The 18,078-nt window shown below is 41.0% G+C and overlaps 1 protein-coding gene across 1 annotated transcript in view; it reads right to left on the bottom strand.

Annotated features, from left to right (window-relative positions):
- LOC139759433 (uncharacterized) overlaps nt 1–18,078 on the bottom strand; it is a 108,762-nt gene that overhangs the window by 37,995 nt on the left and 52,689 nt on the right. Inside the window, exons 12-14 of the mRNA XM_071681543.1 lie at nt 14,478–14,615; nt 10,706–10,815; nt 4,530–4,771 (exon numbers count right to left, since the gene is read on the bottom strand). Coding sequence (XP_071537644.1) covers nt 4,530–4,771; nt 10,706–10,815; nt 14,478–14,615 — 490 coding nt within the window. The remainder of the gene's footprint in view (nt 1–4,529; nt 4,772–10,705; nt 10,816–14,477; nt 14,616–18,078) is intronic.

Below are 18,078 nucleotides of genomic sequence, written 5' to 3'. Positions count from 1 at the left end.
CCCGTATGTTATGCAGAAAGAGTTTTACACTTGTACTTAATAACTGCCAGCCTTGACAGTCCCCTTGCTTAGACCATTCCAACCATCCACTACTCTTACACTAAACCAGTATTTTTTTTTGCATCCTTCTCAACTATCCTCATGCTCAGTTTCTGATCATGGCCTTTGGTATCTCTGGTGCTGCACCTTGTGGCTGTCAGTATCATCAATTTGAATCATGAACTTAAAAACTCTTATCAAGTCATCCCTCTCTCCATTCTCTCCTCTAAGGTGGAACTGCTGTGTAGGATTCAACCTTTCAAAGCAGCTAAACACTCTTGATCTAGTGCTATCTTGGTAGCTCTTCTCTGAACATTCTCAATCGCATAGTATTTGTGTTTCTTTAGAAACAGTAACCATACCTGAGAAATATAATCTAGTTTCGGTACAACAGTTGTTTTGAAGAGCTGACTAAGTATTTCCTTATCCATATGCTTAAATATGATCTTGATATCTGCCACCAGACAGTTTTCTTCTTTCACAATGCACATCATGTGAAATTCTGGATACAGATTAGGTACAATCTCGCCCCGTAAACTGCTTTCACACATCAATTCCTGTAGCTTATTCTGCAGTATTATTCATTCAGGGGTCTTCTTTCACTGCATCCCAGCCTTCTTACCTTGCATTTATGTTGAATCTCATCATCCATTCATCAAAACAAATTTGGAGTGTGTCCAGGTTCCCCTGTAAGCTGTTGGAATCATATTCATTCCTTGTTTCTCTCATGACTTTCCTTGTTTCTCTCATGGCCTTAGCATCATCCACAAACATGTTTAGGTATAAGGCTAGTCCTTCTGGCAAGTCATTTACATACACCAAGAAGAGCAGTGGGCCCAAGATCAAGCCGTGTAGCATTCCATTTGTACCTTCAGCCTATTCTGAGAATATGCCTCTTTTCTGTATCCTCTGTTCCCAACCACAAAGGTAATCCTCAACCCAGTGAAGGTGTTTATCCCTCATTCCTGTTTGCATCTCTAGCTTCTTATTCAGCCTCCAATGGGCTACAGTGTCAAAGGCTTTCTAGCAGTCTAGGAACACACATTATACCCATCCATCTCTTTGGTCAAAGACAAGCCTCACCTTGTCCTAAAAGTCTCACAGGTTTGTGATGCATGACCTTCTTTTCTCAGAAGTTATAATGTCTCCCACTCAAGGAGTTTCTCCTCTGTTAGTAATCATTCATATTTCTTTTTTATTACATTCTCTAGTGTTTTACAAACAACACACATCAAGGAAACATGCCTGTAGTTCAGTGCATGACATCTGCCTCCTTCCACAGTTTTGGAACTATTCCTTCCTCTAGTGTCTGAATGAACAGCATCAGTGCAAATGGGAAGACTTCATCTGATCATGAGCCTTGTAAAGGTCAAATTGTTTTAATAGCCTGATAATTTTGTTTTTGCTACTAATTACACTTTCCAAGATCTCTTCCTCTCCAGTTCTCTAAAACTGGTGTAATAGTATCCTACCCTGTGAAACACTTCTGAATATGTCACCATGCTCTTCACGTATGTCCTCATTTTCTTTAAGAGTTCTTCCATCCAAGTCCCTTAGCCTGATTTGTTCTATTCCAATAATTTCCTCCTGATGAACATATGGAAAAGCTTTGAATTATCTTTCACCTTGTTCACAATGTTCTTTTCAAAATACCTTAACTATTCCCTCCTTACCTTTCAGTATTGACTTCTTGTTTTGTATCTTTCTAATGCTGGCCAGCAACAGTAAAGTTTATACCTCTTCTACAGTATATCCTTAACTTCTCTCAATTTTGGCATCTCCTATTGAGCCATATCTCTATCCTTAGTTTCATGTTATGGCTTCTGTTTGCTCTGTTCCTATGCCTTTCAAAGCACTGTCTTTGTCATCATTCTGGCTTAAAAACTTCAAGGCTGTGTTTAAGTCACCCCTCACTCTTCTTATATCTATGGTAGGCAGTAAATCTAAGGCCTCTTACCATTCCCTGTAATGCAGCTCTCAAAATTCCTGTACCATCTTTGTTGCCCTCCTCTGAAACTTATGTATATGTACAAGTTCCTTGTGTTCCTTTATGTAGAGACCAAACTTCAAGGACATATTCTAATTTTGGCCTTTTGTAGAATGTGAATAGCTTTCTGAATACTTCCTTATAAATATACTTGATGCTATTCTAATATTTGCAAAAAAAAAAATTTCTTTTGCTAAGATGGCACAGATGACTGAAGCCCTAATCAAGTCCCTCTCAAGGAAGATACATGTGTCAGAGGTGGAAGGATAAAAGAGAAGCAGGAAACCAAACTGGAGGTGGAAGGATGGAGTAAAAAAAACCTTTTAAGTGACCAGGGCCTGAGTATGCAAAAGGGTGAAAGGCATGCATGGAATAGTGAATTGGAATAATGTGGTATACTGGTGTTGATTGGTTCACACTAAAGATCAGTCTGCAACAGGGGTGTGATGTCCCCATGGTTGTTAAATTTGCTTACGGATGGGGTGGTTAGGGAGGTAAATGCAAGAGTTTTGGAAAGAGGGTTGAATATGTGGTCTGTTGGGGATGAGAGGGCCTGGGAAGTTGAGTCAGTTGTTGTTTGCCAATGATACAACACTAGTGGATGATTCAAGTGAAAAACTGCAGAAGTTGGTGAATGAGTTTGGAAAGTGTGTTAAAGGAGAAAGTTGAAAGTAAATGTGAATAAGAGCAAGGTTATTAGGTTCAGCAGGGTTGGGGGAGAAGTTAGTTGGGATGTAAGGCTGAATGGAGAAAAATTGGAGGAAGTTAAGTGTTTTAGATATCTGGGAATGGACTTAGCAGTGAATGGAACCATGGAAGCAGAAGTGAGTAACAGGGTGGGGGGAGGAGGTGAAAGTTCTGGAAGCGATGAAGAATGTGTGGAGAGCAAAAATGGGTTAGTATGAAGGAAATGTAGTAACAACAATATAATATGGTTGCAAGGCATGGGCTATAGATAGAGTTGTGCAGAGGATGGTGGATGTGTTAGAAATGAAATGTCTGAGGGCAATATGTGGTGTGAGGTGGTTTGATCAAGTAAGTAATGAAAGGGTAAGAGAGATGTGTGGTAATAAAAAAAAAGTGTAGTTGAGAGAGCAGAAGAGGGTGTGTTGAAATGGTTTGGACATATGGAGAGAATGAGTGAGGAAAGCCTGACAAAGAGGATTTATGTGTCAGAGGTGAAGGGAACAAGGAGAAGTAGGAGACCAAATTGGAGATGGAAGGACAGAATGAAATAGATCTTGAGCGATCGAGGCCTGAACATACTGGGGGGTGCTAGGCATGCAAGGAATAGAGTGAATTGGAACAGTGTGGTATACTGGGTTTGATGTGCAGTCAATGGACTGAACTAGGGCATGTGAAACATCTGGAGTAAACCATGGAAAGGTCTGTGAGGCCTGGAATGTGGATACGAGTTGTGGTTTTGGTGCATTGCACATGACAGCTAGAGACTAAGTGTGAATCAAGGTGGCCTTTTTTGTCTGTTTTCCTGGCGCTACCTCACTGATGCAGGGGGTAGTGATGCTGTTTCCTGTGGGGTGGGGTGGTGCTGGGAATGGATGAAAGCAAGCATGAATATATACATGTGTATATATATGTATATGTCTGTGTATGTGTAGGTATTGGGGAGAAAGAATACTTCCTACGTATTCCCTGCGTGTCATAAAAGGTGACTTAAAGGGGCGGGAGCGGGGGCAGGAAATCCTCCTCTTCGGTTTTGACTTTTCCAAAAGAAAGAACAGAGAATGGGGCCAAATGAGGATTTTTCCTCTGAAGTTCAGTCCTCTGTTCTTAACGATACCTCACTAACGTATGAAATGGCAAATATGTATGAAAGAAAATGTGTATATGTATGTGTAAGGGTGTTTATGTATATATATGTGTATATGAGTGGATGGGCCATTCTTCATCTGTTTCCTAGTGAGGCTGTGTCAAGAACAGGTATCCATTCTACCAACCAACCCAAAGGTATGAATGAACAGCTGGAATGACTGAGGACCGAATGCCACAAACAGGATTTAATTTTATGTACTCAAACCCGGGCAGCCCCTAACTGCATCACAGTCAGGAATGCTAACTGCTATTCTCCTAATGTGGGACTCTGGGCAATATCAATTCCTGAGTCTGTCTAACACATGGATTCCTGCTAGACAATACGCATACTGAGGCCTTCTTCACTGTGACAAGTCCTTATTACTTCACATTTCCTTTGGTTGAATTTCATCAACCATGTATCACACCAACTTTGGTGTCCGTCTAGGTCACCAACAATGTAGAATGATGTAATCCTCCTCACTTTTCCCTTCCCTCATGACCTATGCATCATCTGGAAACACATTCAAGTAGGAGTCCAGACCATCTGGCGAGTCATTTACAAGGATTAAGAAGAGCAATAGCCCCTCAATGGAACCCTGTAGCACTCTGTTAGTGTACATAATATCACATGCATGGAATAAAAAGAAACAGGTTTCTATGATTTAACCTGAAAGATAATTCACCATACCTTTGGACAGCTGAGCCTGAGACACAAGATTTACAGCAGTAGCTAGAAGATCAACAGAATTAATCCCTTCATTCCCTTCACTGGTTCCTGCTGCAATAGTTGTATCTTGGTCAATTTTGAAATCCATAGCCTCACCACCACTGACATCACCAATGATTATTCCCTCATCTGCATGAGGCATTGATGAATCCATAGAATGCTCATCTTCTTCCTCACCCTCCATAACTGGCTCAGTGATTGATCTGAAAATATAACACCACCAATCAAACAAAATCTAATCAAGAATGTCACTGAAAATCAATTCAATGTGAAAAAAAGAGTGTATATGAAGGAATAACATCAATGAAATTTGATTCATTTACACTCAAATCATTTTGAATGCTTCTTTCTTTCCAAACCTGCTTACTTTTTCCTACATTTTCTGGGTAGCGCCAAAGAACAGAACATTTGCAAGGTTGTGCCAAGAACAGACAAAGAAATGGAAACAATTGATTTTGAATGTACAACAAATTTTCATTTCTCATTAGTCTATTTATTTTCATTCGTCATTCATACATGATTGCCATCTCTCAAATTTACAAGGTAAAGCCAGGAACAGATGAAGAAAGGCCACATTTGCTCTCATCTATTCTCAAGCTGTAATAAGCAATACAACGAAACAACCACAGTTCCCTATCCACACTCATGCCCCATAGACCTTTTCATGTTTTATCCCAGCCATGGTTCAATCCACTGACTGCACATCTACCACTGAATACCATATAGTTCCACTTCACTCTATCCCATGCACAGGCCCTGATTGCTCAAAATCTTTTGCACTCCATTCTTCCATCTCCAATTTGGTCACCCCCTTCCCTTTGTTCCCTTCACTTCTGACACATACATCCCCTTTGTCAATCTTTCCTCACTCTTTCTCTCCATACGCCCAAGCCATTTCAGCATAACCTCTTCAGCTCTCTAAACCACACTCTTTTTATTACCACACCTCTCTCACTCTTTTTTACTTGCTTGATCAAACCACCTCACACCACATATGTCCTCAAACATTTCATTTCCAACAAGTCCACCCTCCTCTGCACATTTCACCTATGGCCCAAAATTCTATCTATCTATATCTCTAATGACCATTCCCTTTAGGAACTCCCTCAAGGGTGTGGCCATGGCAAGAGTCACTATAACCGTTGAACTCCAGTGCCACTTCTTAGCTTCCAGTGCCTCAACTTAACAGGCCACTGGCAGAGGGCAATTTTGGAGCAGTATTTTCAGAGGTTCATATCTAATGTTCCTACCAACTACTTCCACCTATCATGTCTACTTAATGTTTCTCCCTAAAGTTCCAACCTACTACTTCTATCTAATGCTCTAAGCTAATGCTCCTACCTACCAATTCTACCAAATGTTTCTACCTAAAGCTCCTGTATAACATTCCTACCTACCTACTATGTCTATCAATTGCTCCTACCATTTTCCCAGAAGGCAGGGCTAGTGCACAGGAAAAACAGTTATGAAGAAAGAGTTGTGTGAGTTAGCGTTGTCAAGTACTGTGTGACAAGGAGAGTCCATGCTTGTGGACAGAATGCCAGAGTCCATGTATGGGTAAGGCAGCAAGAAAAAACAGCTACCTGGATCAAAGAAGTGCAACTTAACAGCCAATGAAATGCTGGCTCACTACACAGTTGTCACTAATTTTCCCAATACCCAGTTGGGTAGTATTGGTAATATACCTCCCTGGTTAGTGGCTGCCTATCAACACTACCTACCAGCCCATGGTTAGCATCCATATAATATTGCTGGGATTTCTATAACTTCAAATATATCAAATCTTGCCCGCCTAGATAACAATTTCTCTTTCCACACATTGTGCTCCCAAAGCCTTCGTCGCTTCACCTACCCTATGACTTACTTCCATTTCCATGGCTCCAATCACTGCCTTGTCCACTCCCAGGTACCTAAAACATCTCCCTTCCTCTCAATTTTTCTCTAACTCACATCCCAACTACCCTGCTAAACCTAACAACCTTGCTTTTACTCAGATTTACTATCAACTTCCTCCCTTCACTCACTCTTCCAAACTCAGTCACCAACTTCTGCAGTTTCTCACTTGCATCTACTACCAGCGCTGTATCATCAGCATCTGAGTTTCTCACTTAAATCTACTACCAATGCTGTATCATCAGTAAACACTTGACTCACTTCCTAGGCCTTCTCAACCCCAACAGACTGCATACTTGACCCTTTCTCTAAGGCTCTCACATTTGCCTCCCTCACCACCCCTTCATAACAAATGAAACAACAAAGGTGACATCACACACCCGTGACATAGACCAACCTTCAATTGGGACCACTTACCCTCTTCTCTTCCTACTGAAGACATGCTTTAAACCCTTGATAAACATTTCTCGCTGCTTAACTCCTTCACTGAATATTCTGAAGACATTCCACAACGCATCTTTATCAACCCTATCATTAGCTATCTATCTATATCTCTGAAACCCACTCCCTCCGAGAACTCCCATCAAGGGGTGGCCACAGCAAAAGAGTCTCAATCTATCCCTGTCCTTACAAGCCTCCCTCCCATACACTATTCCATACATTCTTCCACTATTTCTCTCCCTCCAGTATTCCTCCACCCTACTTGCCCATGTCACAGGTGGTCTTCCACTCAAACCAACCCCTTTGATTGTACTATCATACACTCTCCTTGTGAGTTCCCAGTCTTGCATTCTTTCCACATGCCCAAGCCACCTCAAAGTATTATGTTTCACCTATTCTACCACTCCACAATTCACTCCCTTTGCATTCCCTGCCATCCCACATCTCTCATACACCCTTTCATTTCTTTCCTCATTCCATCTAGTCACACCACATGCTCTTCTCAAATAGTTCATTTCCACAGCCTGGATCCTTGACCTTTGTGACTAATTCCAGGTCCATGTTTCAGCTGCAAAGGTCAGGGTTAAGAGGTCTATGTTGTCCCTTAATCCTCTCTGCACTTCCGTACTTACACCTCTACCCTTCACTATTCTATTACATGACACAGTGACTCTTTCACCCTGTGCTGCTCTCTCCCTTATCTTTCCTTCCTTATCATACCACACTTACCCAAGACAGCTCCCGGATACTTAAATTCTCTCACTTCTTCCAATATTCCCCCCCCCCCCCCCCCACACACACACACACACACACACACACACACACATCCACAGCACAATTTAATACACTTTCTTTCACTCTATATGGTTTTACAAAATCTATACTTTCACTCTGTTTCCTTTCAAACACCAATACTTTACTTTTACATGCATCTATCTTCAGTTGCCAACAAAACAGACAAAAAAAAAAAAAAAAAAAGCCGCATTTGTTCACAGTCTCTAGCTGTTGTGTGCAATGCACCGAAACCACAACTCCCTATCCACATCCAGGCCCAACAGACCTTTACAAGGTTTACCCCAGATGTTTCATGGACCCTGGTTCAGTCCATTGACAGCACGTTGACCCCAGTATACCACATTGTTCCAATTCCCTCTATTCCTTGCACACCTCTCACCCTCCTGTATGTGCAGGCCCTAATCACTCAAAATCATTTTCACTCCATCTTTCCAACACCAATTTGGTCTCCTGCTTCTCCATGTTCCCTCCAACTTTGACACATATATCCTCTCTGTCAACCTTTCCTCACTCATTCTCTCCATATGTCCAATCCATTTCAAGACACCTTCTCCTGCTCTCTCAACCACTTCTTATTACAACACATCTCTCTTACCCTTTCATCATTTGCTTGATCAAAGAACTACTGAACTTAAACTATTTGAGAAGTAAAAATGACAAAAAACATGTTGAGGTTAACAAATGATTCCAAAAATTACAAGTAACATTCACCTAACATCTGTCCTATTCAACCTGGTACAAAATGCACTCGTCTTTCTTTAAAAGTTTTTTATAATGTTTCAAACACGTAATTAATTTTCTATTTTCACCACCAAAATTCAAAATAAACAGCTTCACAAAGGCTTAACCTCCAAAATCATCAAGCTAAATGATGGAGTATCCCATGAGCAGTTCTTCCTCTTACCCTCTTTAATCTCTCCCTCCACGACCTATAACCTACAAACCAGTGTTAAAGTACACTCATATACAAACTTTACTATCATATCATACTCACATACCAACAAACATACAAAGGAATACTAAGAAATTCAAACAGCAACAGACCACCAAGTCCTTTCAAAACTGTTAGAGATAGTGGAAAAGACCAGAAACTCAAGATTCATATGGTAGTAATTAAAAAGCATACAAATGATTAAAACAGAAATACCTCTAAGCTTTATGTGTGGCTATGAAGGGGCAAATAATGTCAATTGTGGGCTTGAAAAGAATTCATCATGTCTATTCTTAAACCTACCTATGATGCTGCTTTCCAGCTTTCTAACTTGTAAATAAGTCCATATGTTCAAAATCCTGAAGAAAAATTACTTTGTCTCATTAGCAGTAAAATATCACAATGGCAAACTTTCAGTACTCTTTGTTTCTTTCACTGTCCATGGATAAACATTTCAGGGACAGCAGCTCTATTTACTTTTATTCCATTTAGTCTTGACAGTATATCTGCATCTTGCGTCAATACATTTAGAATACTTTCCTCTCCTAACAATGCAACTGGATCTCCAACATGAGCTGTGTCTTCAGTGGTAACTGCTGATGGGAAAAGTCTTTCATGGTCTTTAACATGGACTTACTGTCTTGAACAATGTCACTGTTTTCCTTTATGAATGGACCAATTAACTGGTTAATGACTCTTTTGTTTGCAATACAACTATAAAACTCCTTAGGCTTTCTTTGCTACTTTCAGCAATATATGTCTCGCATCGATATCTACTTTGACCAATGTCCTATTGTTTAGACAGAAGTTTACAAAAATTACAAGTCGTATTCTCTGAATTCTTTTTATGATAATTTCCTAGACAACTGGCAGTTCTTCACTTCATAAGTCCAACATTTTGGCACTGTTCTGGGAAATGATCATCTGTCACACTACATTACACAATTAGTATGCTGGCTCACTTAAACCAAAAAAATCTGCATTTTTTGAATTGTCAATTCCCCATCTCTGTATAAATTTGCCATTACCCTCATAGTCTCCAACTGACATAAAACCAACTTGCACCCTCCCATCATCCTGAAGAATCAACCACTCCCACTCAATAAAGCTCCAAGCACATAAGGTATTATGTAAGTCTCACACAACATTCACTCCCCACACCATAAACATCAGCAACATATGCTATAAACAAACTGAATGCCCTTAGAACACTTACTAATTCTAAATTCTGCAAAGGAAAATTCCTTACTATTCTCTATAAACTATCAATGTGCTCAACCATAAACTATGCCTCACTTGTATAATCTCCCATCCAGTCAAAAGCAAAATAATTATGCTTCAAATCATGTAAAAGAGCACATAAAACAATCATCAACTACCTAACAACCCCAGTACCTTCCTGGTGACAACGGGAGCAGGCCTCTTAGGAATGTCAGATGATGATGGGAGCAGATCAACCCTTATCAAGATCAGCTGTGATGTACATCATATGAAACAAGATTACCATGCCACTGTTAACTTCAGTTCTCTACCACAGCAAAAGGAGGTAGACTGAAGATTTATCTTTTTAATTTTTCATACTTCTGCATGCATATCTCTAGTAAAAATAAAATGTTTTTAATAGCCTTTCTTTCAGCCATCTTTTAAACCATGTGCTCAGTGTAGCTTTCATAAACTTCTACAGTCCACCATGGTTTATGTCACTAGCCACGAGTCAGCACAGTACTTTCCCAGGGTCAGGTCTGCATGGGTTCAAATCCTGAGTGCAGCAGTTAGCCTACATCTAACCCCAGTGTTCATCTTCCCCTTGTTGTTAGTCAATAAATCTGCACATGGGTTTGGCTGAGGTTTTGTGTGTGCGTGTGTGCGTGTACACACATGGGTGTAACAGCATGGCTCATACAGACAAAGTTAAGAGACAGGGCAATATGAATGTAAAACTCTCTCCCTATACCACAAAAATAGTAATAAAAAAAAAAAAGTAAAAGCTACTTTACGTACTAAAATGGATTTATAGAATAAAAAAAATTGATGTAAAATTTTTTTTTAACAAAGGATAATTGCATAATCATCTTACGGTCTAACAACAGCAGGATTGATGACTAACTGCTGACTGACTTGCACATCACCCTCTGCAGTGGAGATTACAGAGGTGCTTGGTTCAGATGGAGCTTTGGTGTCTTGTTCCTAGTAAGAAAAAATAATATTTACTATTCTAAACATAACAACTTTGATGCATTTTCATAGTATGAATGGGTAAGTGAATGAAGCCTTTCTTCGTCTGCTCCTGGCACTACCTTACTACCTTGGGTAACTGTAAACAGCTTGAAAAATATGTATATATGCATATGCAATGGAGACATATGTACAAGTAAAAGATCTTCATTATGAAAACCTTATGATACCCCAGTTTTCTAATTATGGACTATTCCAATTACATATACCAAACAGATGAATAGGATGAATATTACAATCTTTATGGTGGGCCTAGATTAAGGTGTGAATATTCCATAACTTTAACTTCGGCATTTTTGTATATGCAATGCAATCTTTACATGTTACTTGTATGTTTTCTTAAATTCTTATTTGCCATATCCCATGACAGAGGGGTAGTGCCAGGAACAAAGAAAGGCCTTATTCATTCATGTACACTCTCTCAATGTCATGTAAAATACACTGAAACAAGAGCCCCTTATCAACAACTGGGCCCCACAAACTTTTCCTGATTCCCCCTGGCGACTTCATATGACCTGGTTCAGACTATTTACAGCACATCACCTGTATACCACATCACTCCAATATGTTCTATCCTATGGAAGCCTCACACCCTTCTTGTTCAGACACCAAAAAATCAAGGCATCTTCCACTCCATCCTTCCACCTCTTCTTTGGTTCCCCCTTTTTCTTGTTACCTCCACCAAAGAAATGTGTACCCTCTTCTCATTCATCCTCTCCACATGTCTAAACCATTTTAAAGCACCCACTCTTCAGCTCTCTCAACCATACTCTTCCTACCATTTCTTGTTCCATCAACCCTCCTTGCACTGCATAATGTCCTCAAATATTTCCCTTCTGACACAATCACCCTGTTTTGTACTTTCTTATCTTGGGCCCAAGTCTCACATCCATACAACACTGTCAGGACTCTAATACCATCAAACACACCCATCTTTGGCCCCAGAGACCATGACCTCTCCCTCCACACAATCATCAATGCACCCAGAACCTTACCCCCCTTGACCAAGCTTTGGCTCACTTCAGCTCTTTGTTTTTCATTTGCTGCCATGTGCACTATTAGGTATGTGAAGCACTCCAATTCTTCTATTCTCTCTCCATTACAACCCACAATCCAACATGCCTATCTTGTTCCCATGTTAAACTTAATAACCTTACTTTTATATAAATTAACTCTTTAACTTTTCCTTTCACACACTCCCAAACTCAGACAGCTTCTGTAGTTTCTTAATTGTCTGCCACCAGAGCAATATCATCAGCAAAATGCAAATGCTTCACCTCCCAGACCACCCTAACCCTCGGCAGACAAGACCTGCCCCTCTCTCTAAGACCTTTTCATTCACCTCCCTCACCAATCCACCCATAAGCAAACTGTACAACAACGGTGAAATCACACACCCTTGGTGCAATTCCACTTTCAAAAGGAACCTCTCACACTTCTCTCTTCCTATGGGCACATATGCCTTCTTTTAGTAAAAACTCCTCATAGCTTCCAATAACTTTCCTCCTACACCATATATTCATAACAACCTCCACAAAGTATCCCTATCAACCTTCTCAAATACTTTCTCCAGATCCATAAATGCTGCATACAAATAATTCTGTTTCTCGAAGTATTTCTCACACATTCTTCAAACAAAACTACTGATCCACATATTCTCTGTCACTCCTAAAACCACACTGCACCTCCCCAATCTGATGCTCTATGCATACCACCACCCTCTCAATCACTACTCTCCCATACAACTTAAAAGGTGCACTCAATAAACTTTTACCACTGTAACTAAAAAATTCACTTTTGTTGCCTCTGCCTTAATATAATGGCACTAAAAAGGCATTCCACCAGTCCTAAGGCACCTCATCTTGAGCTATTGCAATAGTGATTGTGAAGGTGGAAGTGGAAGGAGTGGCAGAAGTGGGGGTAATGTTGGTGACAAAGTGGTTACAAAGGTGGTGCTGGATATGTTTGCAAGAATGGTAGAAAAGGTGGCAGAGGGGATGGCAGATGTGGAGGTACAGGTAGCTGCAGACATGATGGCAAGAATGGTGGCACAGGTAGTGGTAAAAATGGTGCAGTAGATGGTGGTTGTGACAATTATGTTGGACGGGATGGCCCAGATGATTGTAGGGTTAGTGATGGTGGCAGTAATAGGGATTGCAAAGATAGTGGCACCACTGGTTGGAGGGTCATGACTAAGGTGGTTGCACAAAAGGTGGCAGAAATGTTGGCAGAAGTGACACTGGTGGTTGTACAGATGAAGGCAAAAATTATGGGAAAGGGATGGCATACAAGGGGGCACAGACATTGGTAGTGGTGATGGCACAAGTGGAGGTAAATGGTACATCAGTGGGTGAAGAGGTGATAACTGTGGTGCTGGCTGAGGTGGCAGTAGACATACTGGTGGCGGTGACAGAGGTGGAAGTATTTGTGGTTGCAAAGGGAATGGCAGAGGAGATTGTAGAGGTACAGGCAGTGGTGGTGACAAAGATGGTGGCTGTGTACATGTTGGCAGAATAGTGAAACGAGGGTGGCAGGGACAGTGGAAGAGATGGTACTAGCGGCAGAGGGGATGGGAAGACGGCAGCACAGGTAAATGCAGGGAATGGTCGTGGTGATGATGGCATAGGGGGTGGCAGGGATTGCATACAGGTTGCAGCAATGGTGGTGAAAATGGAGTTGGAAGCAGTTGATGCAAATGTGGTAGCAGAAATGAAAGGGGTGGGGTGTGGGTGACAAAAGCTGGTAAAAGAGGTGGAGTTATTGGGGATGGCAGAGAACATGGCACATATGACTAAATTGGTTTTGGCAGATGTGGTGGAAAGGGGTTAGTTATAGGAATGGTAGCAGAAGTGGAAGGAGAAGGGCTGTAATAACATTGAAGGAAGTGATAGCATGGATGGTGGTACCTGTGATGGCAGAGGGAATGCCAGAGTTGGGGGGAGAAGTGGCTGTAGATGTGACAGAGGTGCACGTGGCAAAGGGTTGGCTAAGGTGGCAAAGATGTTTGCAAAGGGGATAGAAAAGAAGTGGCAAGAGCTATTGTTGTAGGGGTGGTAGCAGAAAAAGTAAAAGAAGTGGTGGTAATGGTGAAAGCCATATATATAGGTGGTTGTAAAGATGGTAGCAGCAAAGGGGATGGCAGACATAACGGCACATGCAGTTGTAGAGGGGGTAACATCAAAAGGGATGGAAGAAATGGCGACACAAGTAGATGAAAGAGTAACAGCACTGCGATGGCAAAAGAATCGGCAAAGTTGGTTGCAAGGGTGGTGGCACAAACGATGGCAGAGGGAATACTAGAGATGGCAGATATGATGGAAGAGAAGCTGGAAAAGATGGTGATGGCAGAGGTGATGGTCGCAAAGGAGGTGGTACGTGTGGTGGTAGACACTGTGCAAGAGGTGGTGATACTGTGATGATGTTGGTAGCAATGGAAAGCATCAGATGTGGTGGTAGAGATAGCAGCACAGGTTGTTACAGAGGTGACCTCAATAGGGTCCTGCCATATCCCACAACACAATACAAAAATATAAATAAACTGTACTTCAACTCCCCCTGGATCTTAGATTAGTTTAATTCTTACATAAGTAAATATAATAACAGAGACAATATACCTGTTGCTCAGCCACAGAATTGTCTGTGTTTAGTCCAATGCTTTCAACTCCATCATCATCCTCAGTAGGTGCTTCAATGTCCATGTGGACTTGCCCATCACTATCAATGCGCTGGACAACAGTTGCAACAACAGGAACCTGTAAGATGCAAATACATTTGACAATAAGCTACGAATATATGGGGTAAATGGAAAGTCAGAATATGCACTTTGGGTTTTTCAGCTGGAGAGTGTGTGCAAGTAGGATGGGAGGAGGATGAATGGTTCTTAGTGAAGGTGGGTCTCTGTCAAAGGTGTAGTATGATGTCACCACGGTTATTTAATCTATCTATCTATAGATGGGGTGGTGAGGGAAATGAAATCAAGGGTGTTAGGGAGCGGGGCAAGTTAATGATAAACTGAAGTCAGGGAGCAGGGAAAGTGAATAAACTTCACTGCTGTTTGAGGATGACACTGTTTTGGTAGCAGACTCCACAAAAAAATTCCAGATGCTGGTGACAGAGCATGGGAAACATATAGAAGAATTATGCTGAGAGTGTATGCAAACGAAAGTAAGGGGCAGCATCAGGTGAGAGAAGATGGTTTGAGTGTAAACATGAATGATGAAGGCCACGAGGAAGTGGAGTGCTTTAAGTACCTGGGAATGGTACTAAGGTCATGGGTGCAATGAGGGAAGGAAAGAAAGCATCAGTGTCTTCTACATATGAATTCAGTTTATCTGAAGGTTTAGTTGCTATGACAGTACTTTATGAATGCGGGTCTTAGGCTCTCTGTGCAAAACAATGGAAAAGGGTGCACATGTTGGAAATAAAATGCACGAGGACAATATGTGGTGTGAGGCATGTTGAATGTGTATAGGATGACAGTATAAGACAGAGGTAATGCAGAGTGCAGTCTGATCAAGAGAACTTTGGTGTTCTGAAATGGTTCTGATATAGAGAGAAAATGAGTAAAGAAAGGCTGACAGAGATCTGTGAGTCAAAAGTGGAAGGAGGGAAGGATTGAATGAGGGAGGCTTTGGTGTGTCTATTCATCTGTATCTCTGATGCCTATTCCCTCTTGGAACTTCCATCAAGGAAGTGACATCAGCAAAAGAGTCTCTACTTATTTGTCCTTACATGCCTCATGGCAATACGGCATTCCAAGCATTCTTCCCCACATTTCTCTCCCTTCAGTACTTTCCACTCTATTTCCGCATATCACAAGTGGCCTTACTCTCACATCAACCCCTTTAACCATACTATACCAACATCTTTAACTGTACTATCATACGCTCTCCTTGTAAACACCCCATCTTGCATTCTTTTCACATACCCAAGCCACCTAAAAATATTAACATTTCAACTACTCTACCCCCTGAAAATATACCCTAAACAGTCATCACTTGTTTTTAAATCTTCTGCCATCTCCATCCTACTTTCCAATCAATCAGAAAACTATAAACATCATCCACATTATCAGATGTTAAGACTTTTCAAGCTCTCAGGAGCTTGTGCTTAAAATGAATTAGTGGTGCCTGAAGAAGATCAGATTTTTTTTTTCTTTTTAGGGCTTCAGTCATGCACAAAAGTCCACATCAAGGCTGGGCCTTAATTGAAATACAGAGAGGATCATGAAAGGGATAGAGAAGAGACGAGGGAAAGTATTCATGAATTTTGGATGAAGTGAAAAACCTGTCTTTTTAAAATGAGCAAGGTCATAGTTATTGGGAAAGACATGAGAAGATAGAGAGTTTCAAAGCTTCTAGGTGTAGGGGAAAGAAATAGTTATCAAAACGACCCACCCTGAGTCGCCAAAAGCCACACAGTAATCATGTGACACAGCAGCGTGCTGAGTATTGCATCGTCTGGCTAGTGGTGGGGGCACACAAGCAGCCAGCTCTCTGGAGCAAAAAGCAAAGTAATACCTATGGAAATGGGAAAAGGAATCAAAACTGTGGTGTACGGCACAAGGGACAATTTCTGAAGTTAGACGGGGGGGTTAAGTTGGATCACTTTCAACTTAACTCTGTCAAGTAAGGATGCAGAGCTAAAACCACCCCAGAAGTGAAAACAGTGCTCCATCCAAGATGAATCAATCTTTTGTAAATAACAGGGCAAATTTTCATAAGAAAAGAAATTATAACTTTTTTTCTTCATGTTGAGGGCTCCTGTCACAGACAAAAGTCCATATCAAGGCTTGGCCTTAATCAAAATATAATGAGAATTATGAAAGGGAAAGAGGAAAGAAGAGGAAAAGTGATTATGAGTTTTGGAGAAAGTGAAAAAAAAATGCCTTAAAATGAGCCAAGACAATTAGTTATTGGGAAAGACATGAAAAGGTACAGTTCCAAAGCTTCGAGGTGTAGGGAAAGTAGTAGTTATCAAAACAGCCAACCCTTGTCGAGTATTGTATGGTCTAGTTAGAGGTGAGGGCACACAGGTCACACAAGCAGCAAACTCTCGGGAGCAAAAAGCAAAGTAATACCTATAGAAGAGGGGAAAGTGAACCAACATGGTGGTGTAGGACAAGAGGATCAAGTTTGGAGATGGCCTAGGACAGTTTATAAGTTGGACCACTTTCAATTCAACTCCGTCAAGTAAGGATGCAGAGATGGAACCACCCCAAATGTGAGAGCATTACTCCATACAAGGATGAATCAGTCATTTGTATAAATGGAGAAACTGCTCAAAGAGAAGTTTTGACATCTAAACTAGATATCCAGTTTCTTAAAGGCAGACTTAGCCATTCCTGTAATGTGGGGTTCCCAAGAAAGAGTGGATGTTACAGCCATACCTTATATGTTCATAGATCCAAGAGCTGGAATTTCAGAACCATCAAAGGAGTAACATACCTAATAGGTTCAATGAGCCAAGAGCTTGAATTACAGAACCAAATCATTAAAGGGCAGTCAGGAGTCATAAGGAGTTTTTGCCATAGAGATGCGTTGGAACTGGGTCTCTGAGGAATAACACTTAACTAGATTTTCTTCACTCCACTTAAAGATCCTGTCCAAGTCTGAGTTTATTGAGAAAGCTGTCAAGCTGAGATGCAGATCAAGTGAAAGAAGAAGGAGCAAAACTGAAGGATGTGGATGAATGCAGTATTGAATCACCAGCATATGAGTGCATTTGATTATTTGTGGAAGATGATATTGTTGAAAAAAAGGGAGAAAAAATGTAAGGGACAGGACAGAACCTTGAAGGACACTGATGATGATGGAGAAAAGGGAGTACGCTGATCCATCAACAGCCATAATGATAGATCAGCTGGACAAGAAGCTAGATATAAAGGAGCAAAGTGAGGGAGGAAAGCCAAAATATGGTAACTTAGAAATGAGACCAATGCCATAACCTATCAAAAGCTTTGGATCTGTTAAGGGCAACTACACGAAACTTCCCAAAATCTTTTAGGCAGGATGACCAGATATAGTAAGAGAGGAAAGAATATCACCAGTGGATCTCGCCTTACATAAGCCATACTGGTGATCAGAGAGAAGACTGTGAGCTTCCAGGTGTCTAACGATATAGGAGTTGAGGGGGGATTCTAAGGCTCTGGAAATGGTAATGTCAAAACAACAGGACCATAAACCTTGCGTGTGTCCAGAGAGAGAAGTGCTTTTC

Source organism: Panulirus ornatus, chromosome 33 (assembly GCF_036320965.1).
Source record: "Panulirus ornatus isolate Po-2019 chromosome 33, ASM3632096v1, whole genome shotgun sequence".
Taxonomy (NCBI): domain Eukaryota; kingdom Metazoa; phylum Arthropoda; class Malacostraca; order Decapoda; family Palinuridae; genus Panulirus; species Panulirus ornatus.
The sequence above is the reverse complement of the archived record's forward strand: the minus strand, read 5'-3'. Positions and strand labels throughout refer to the sequence as shown.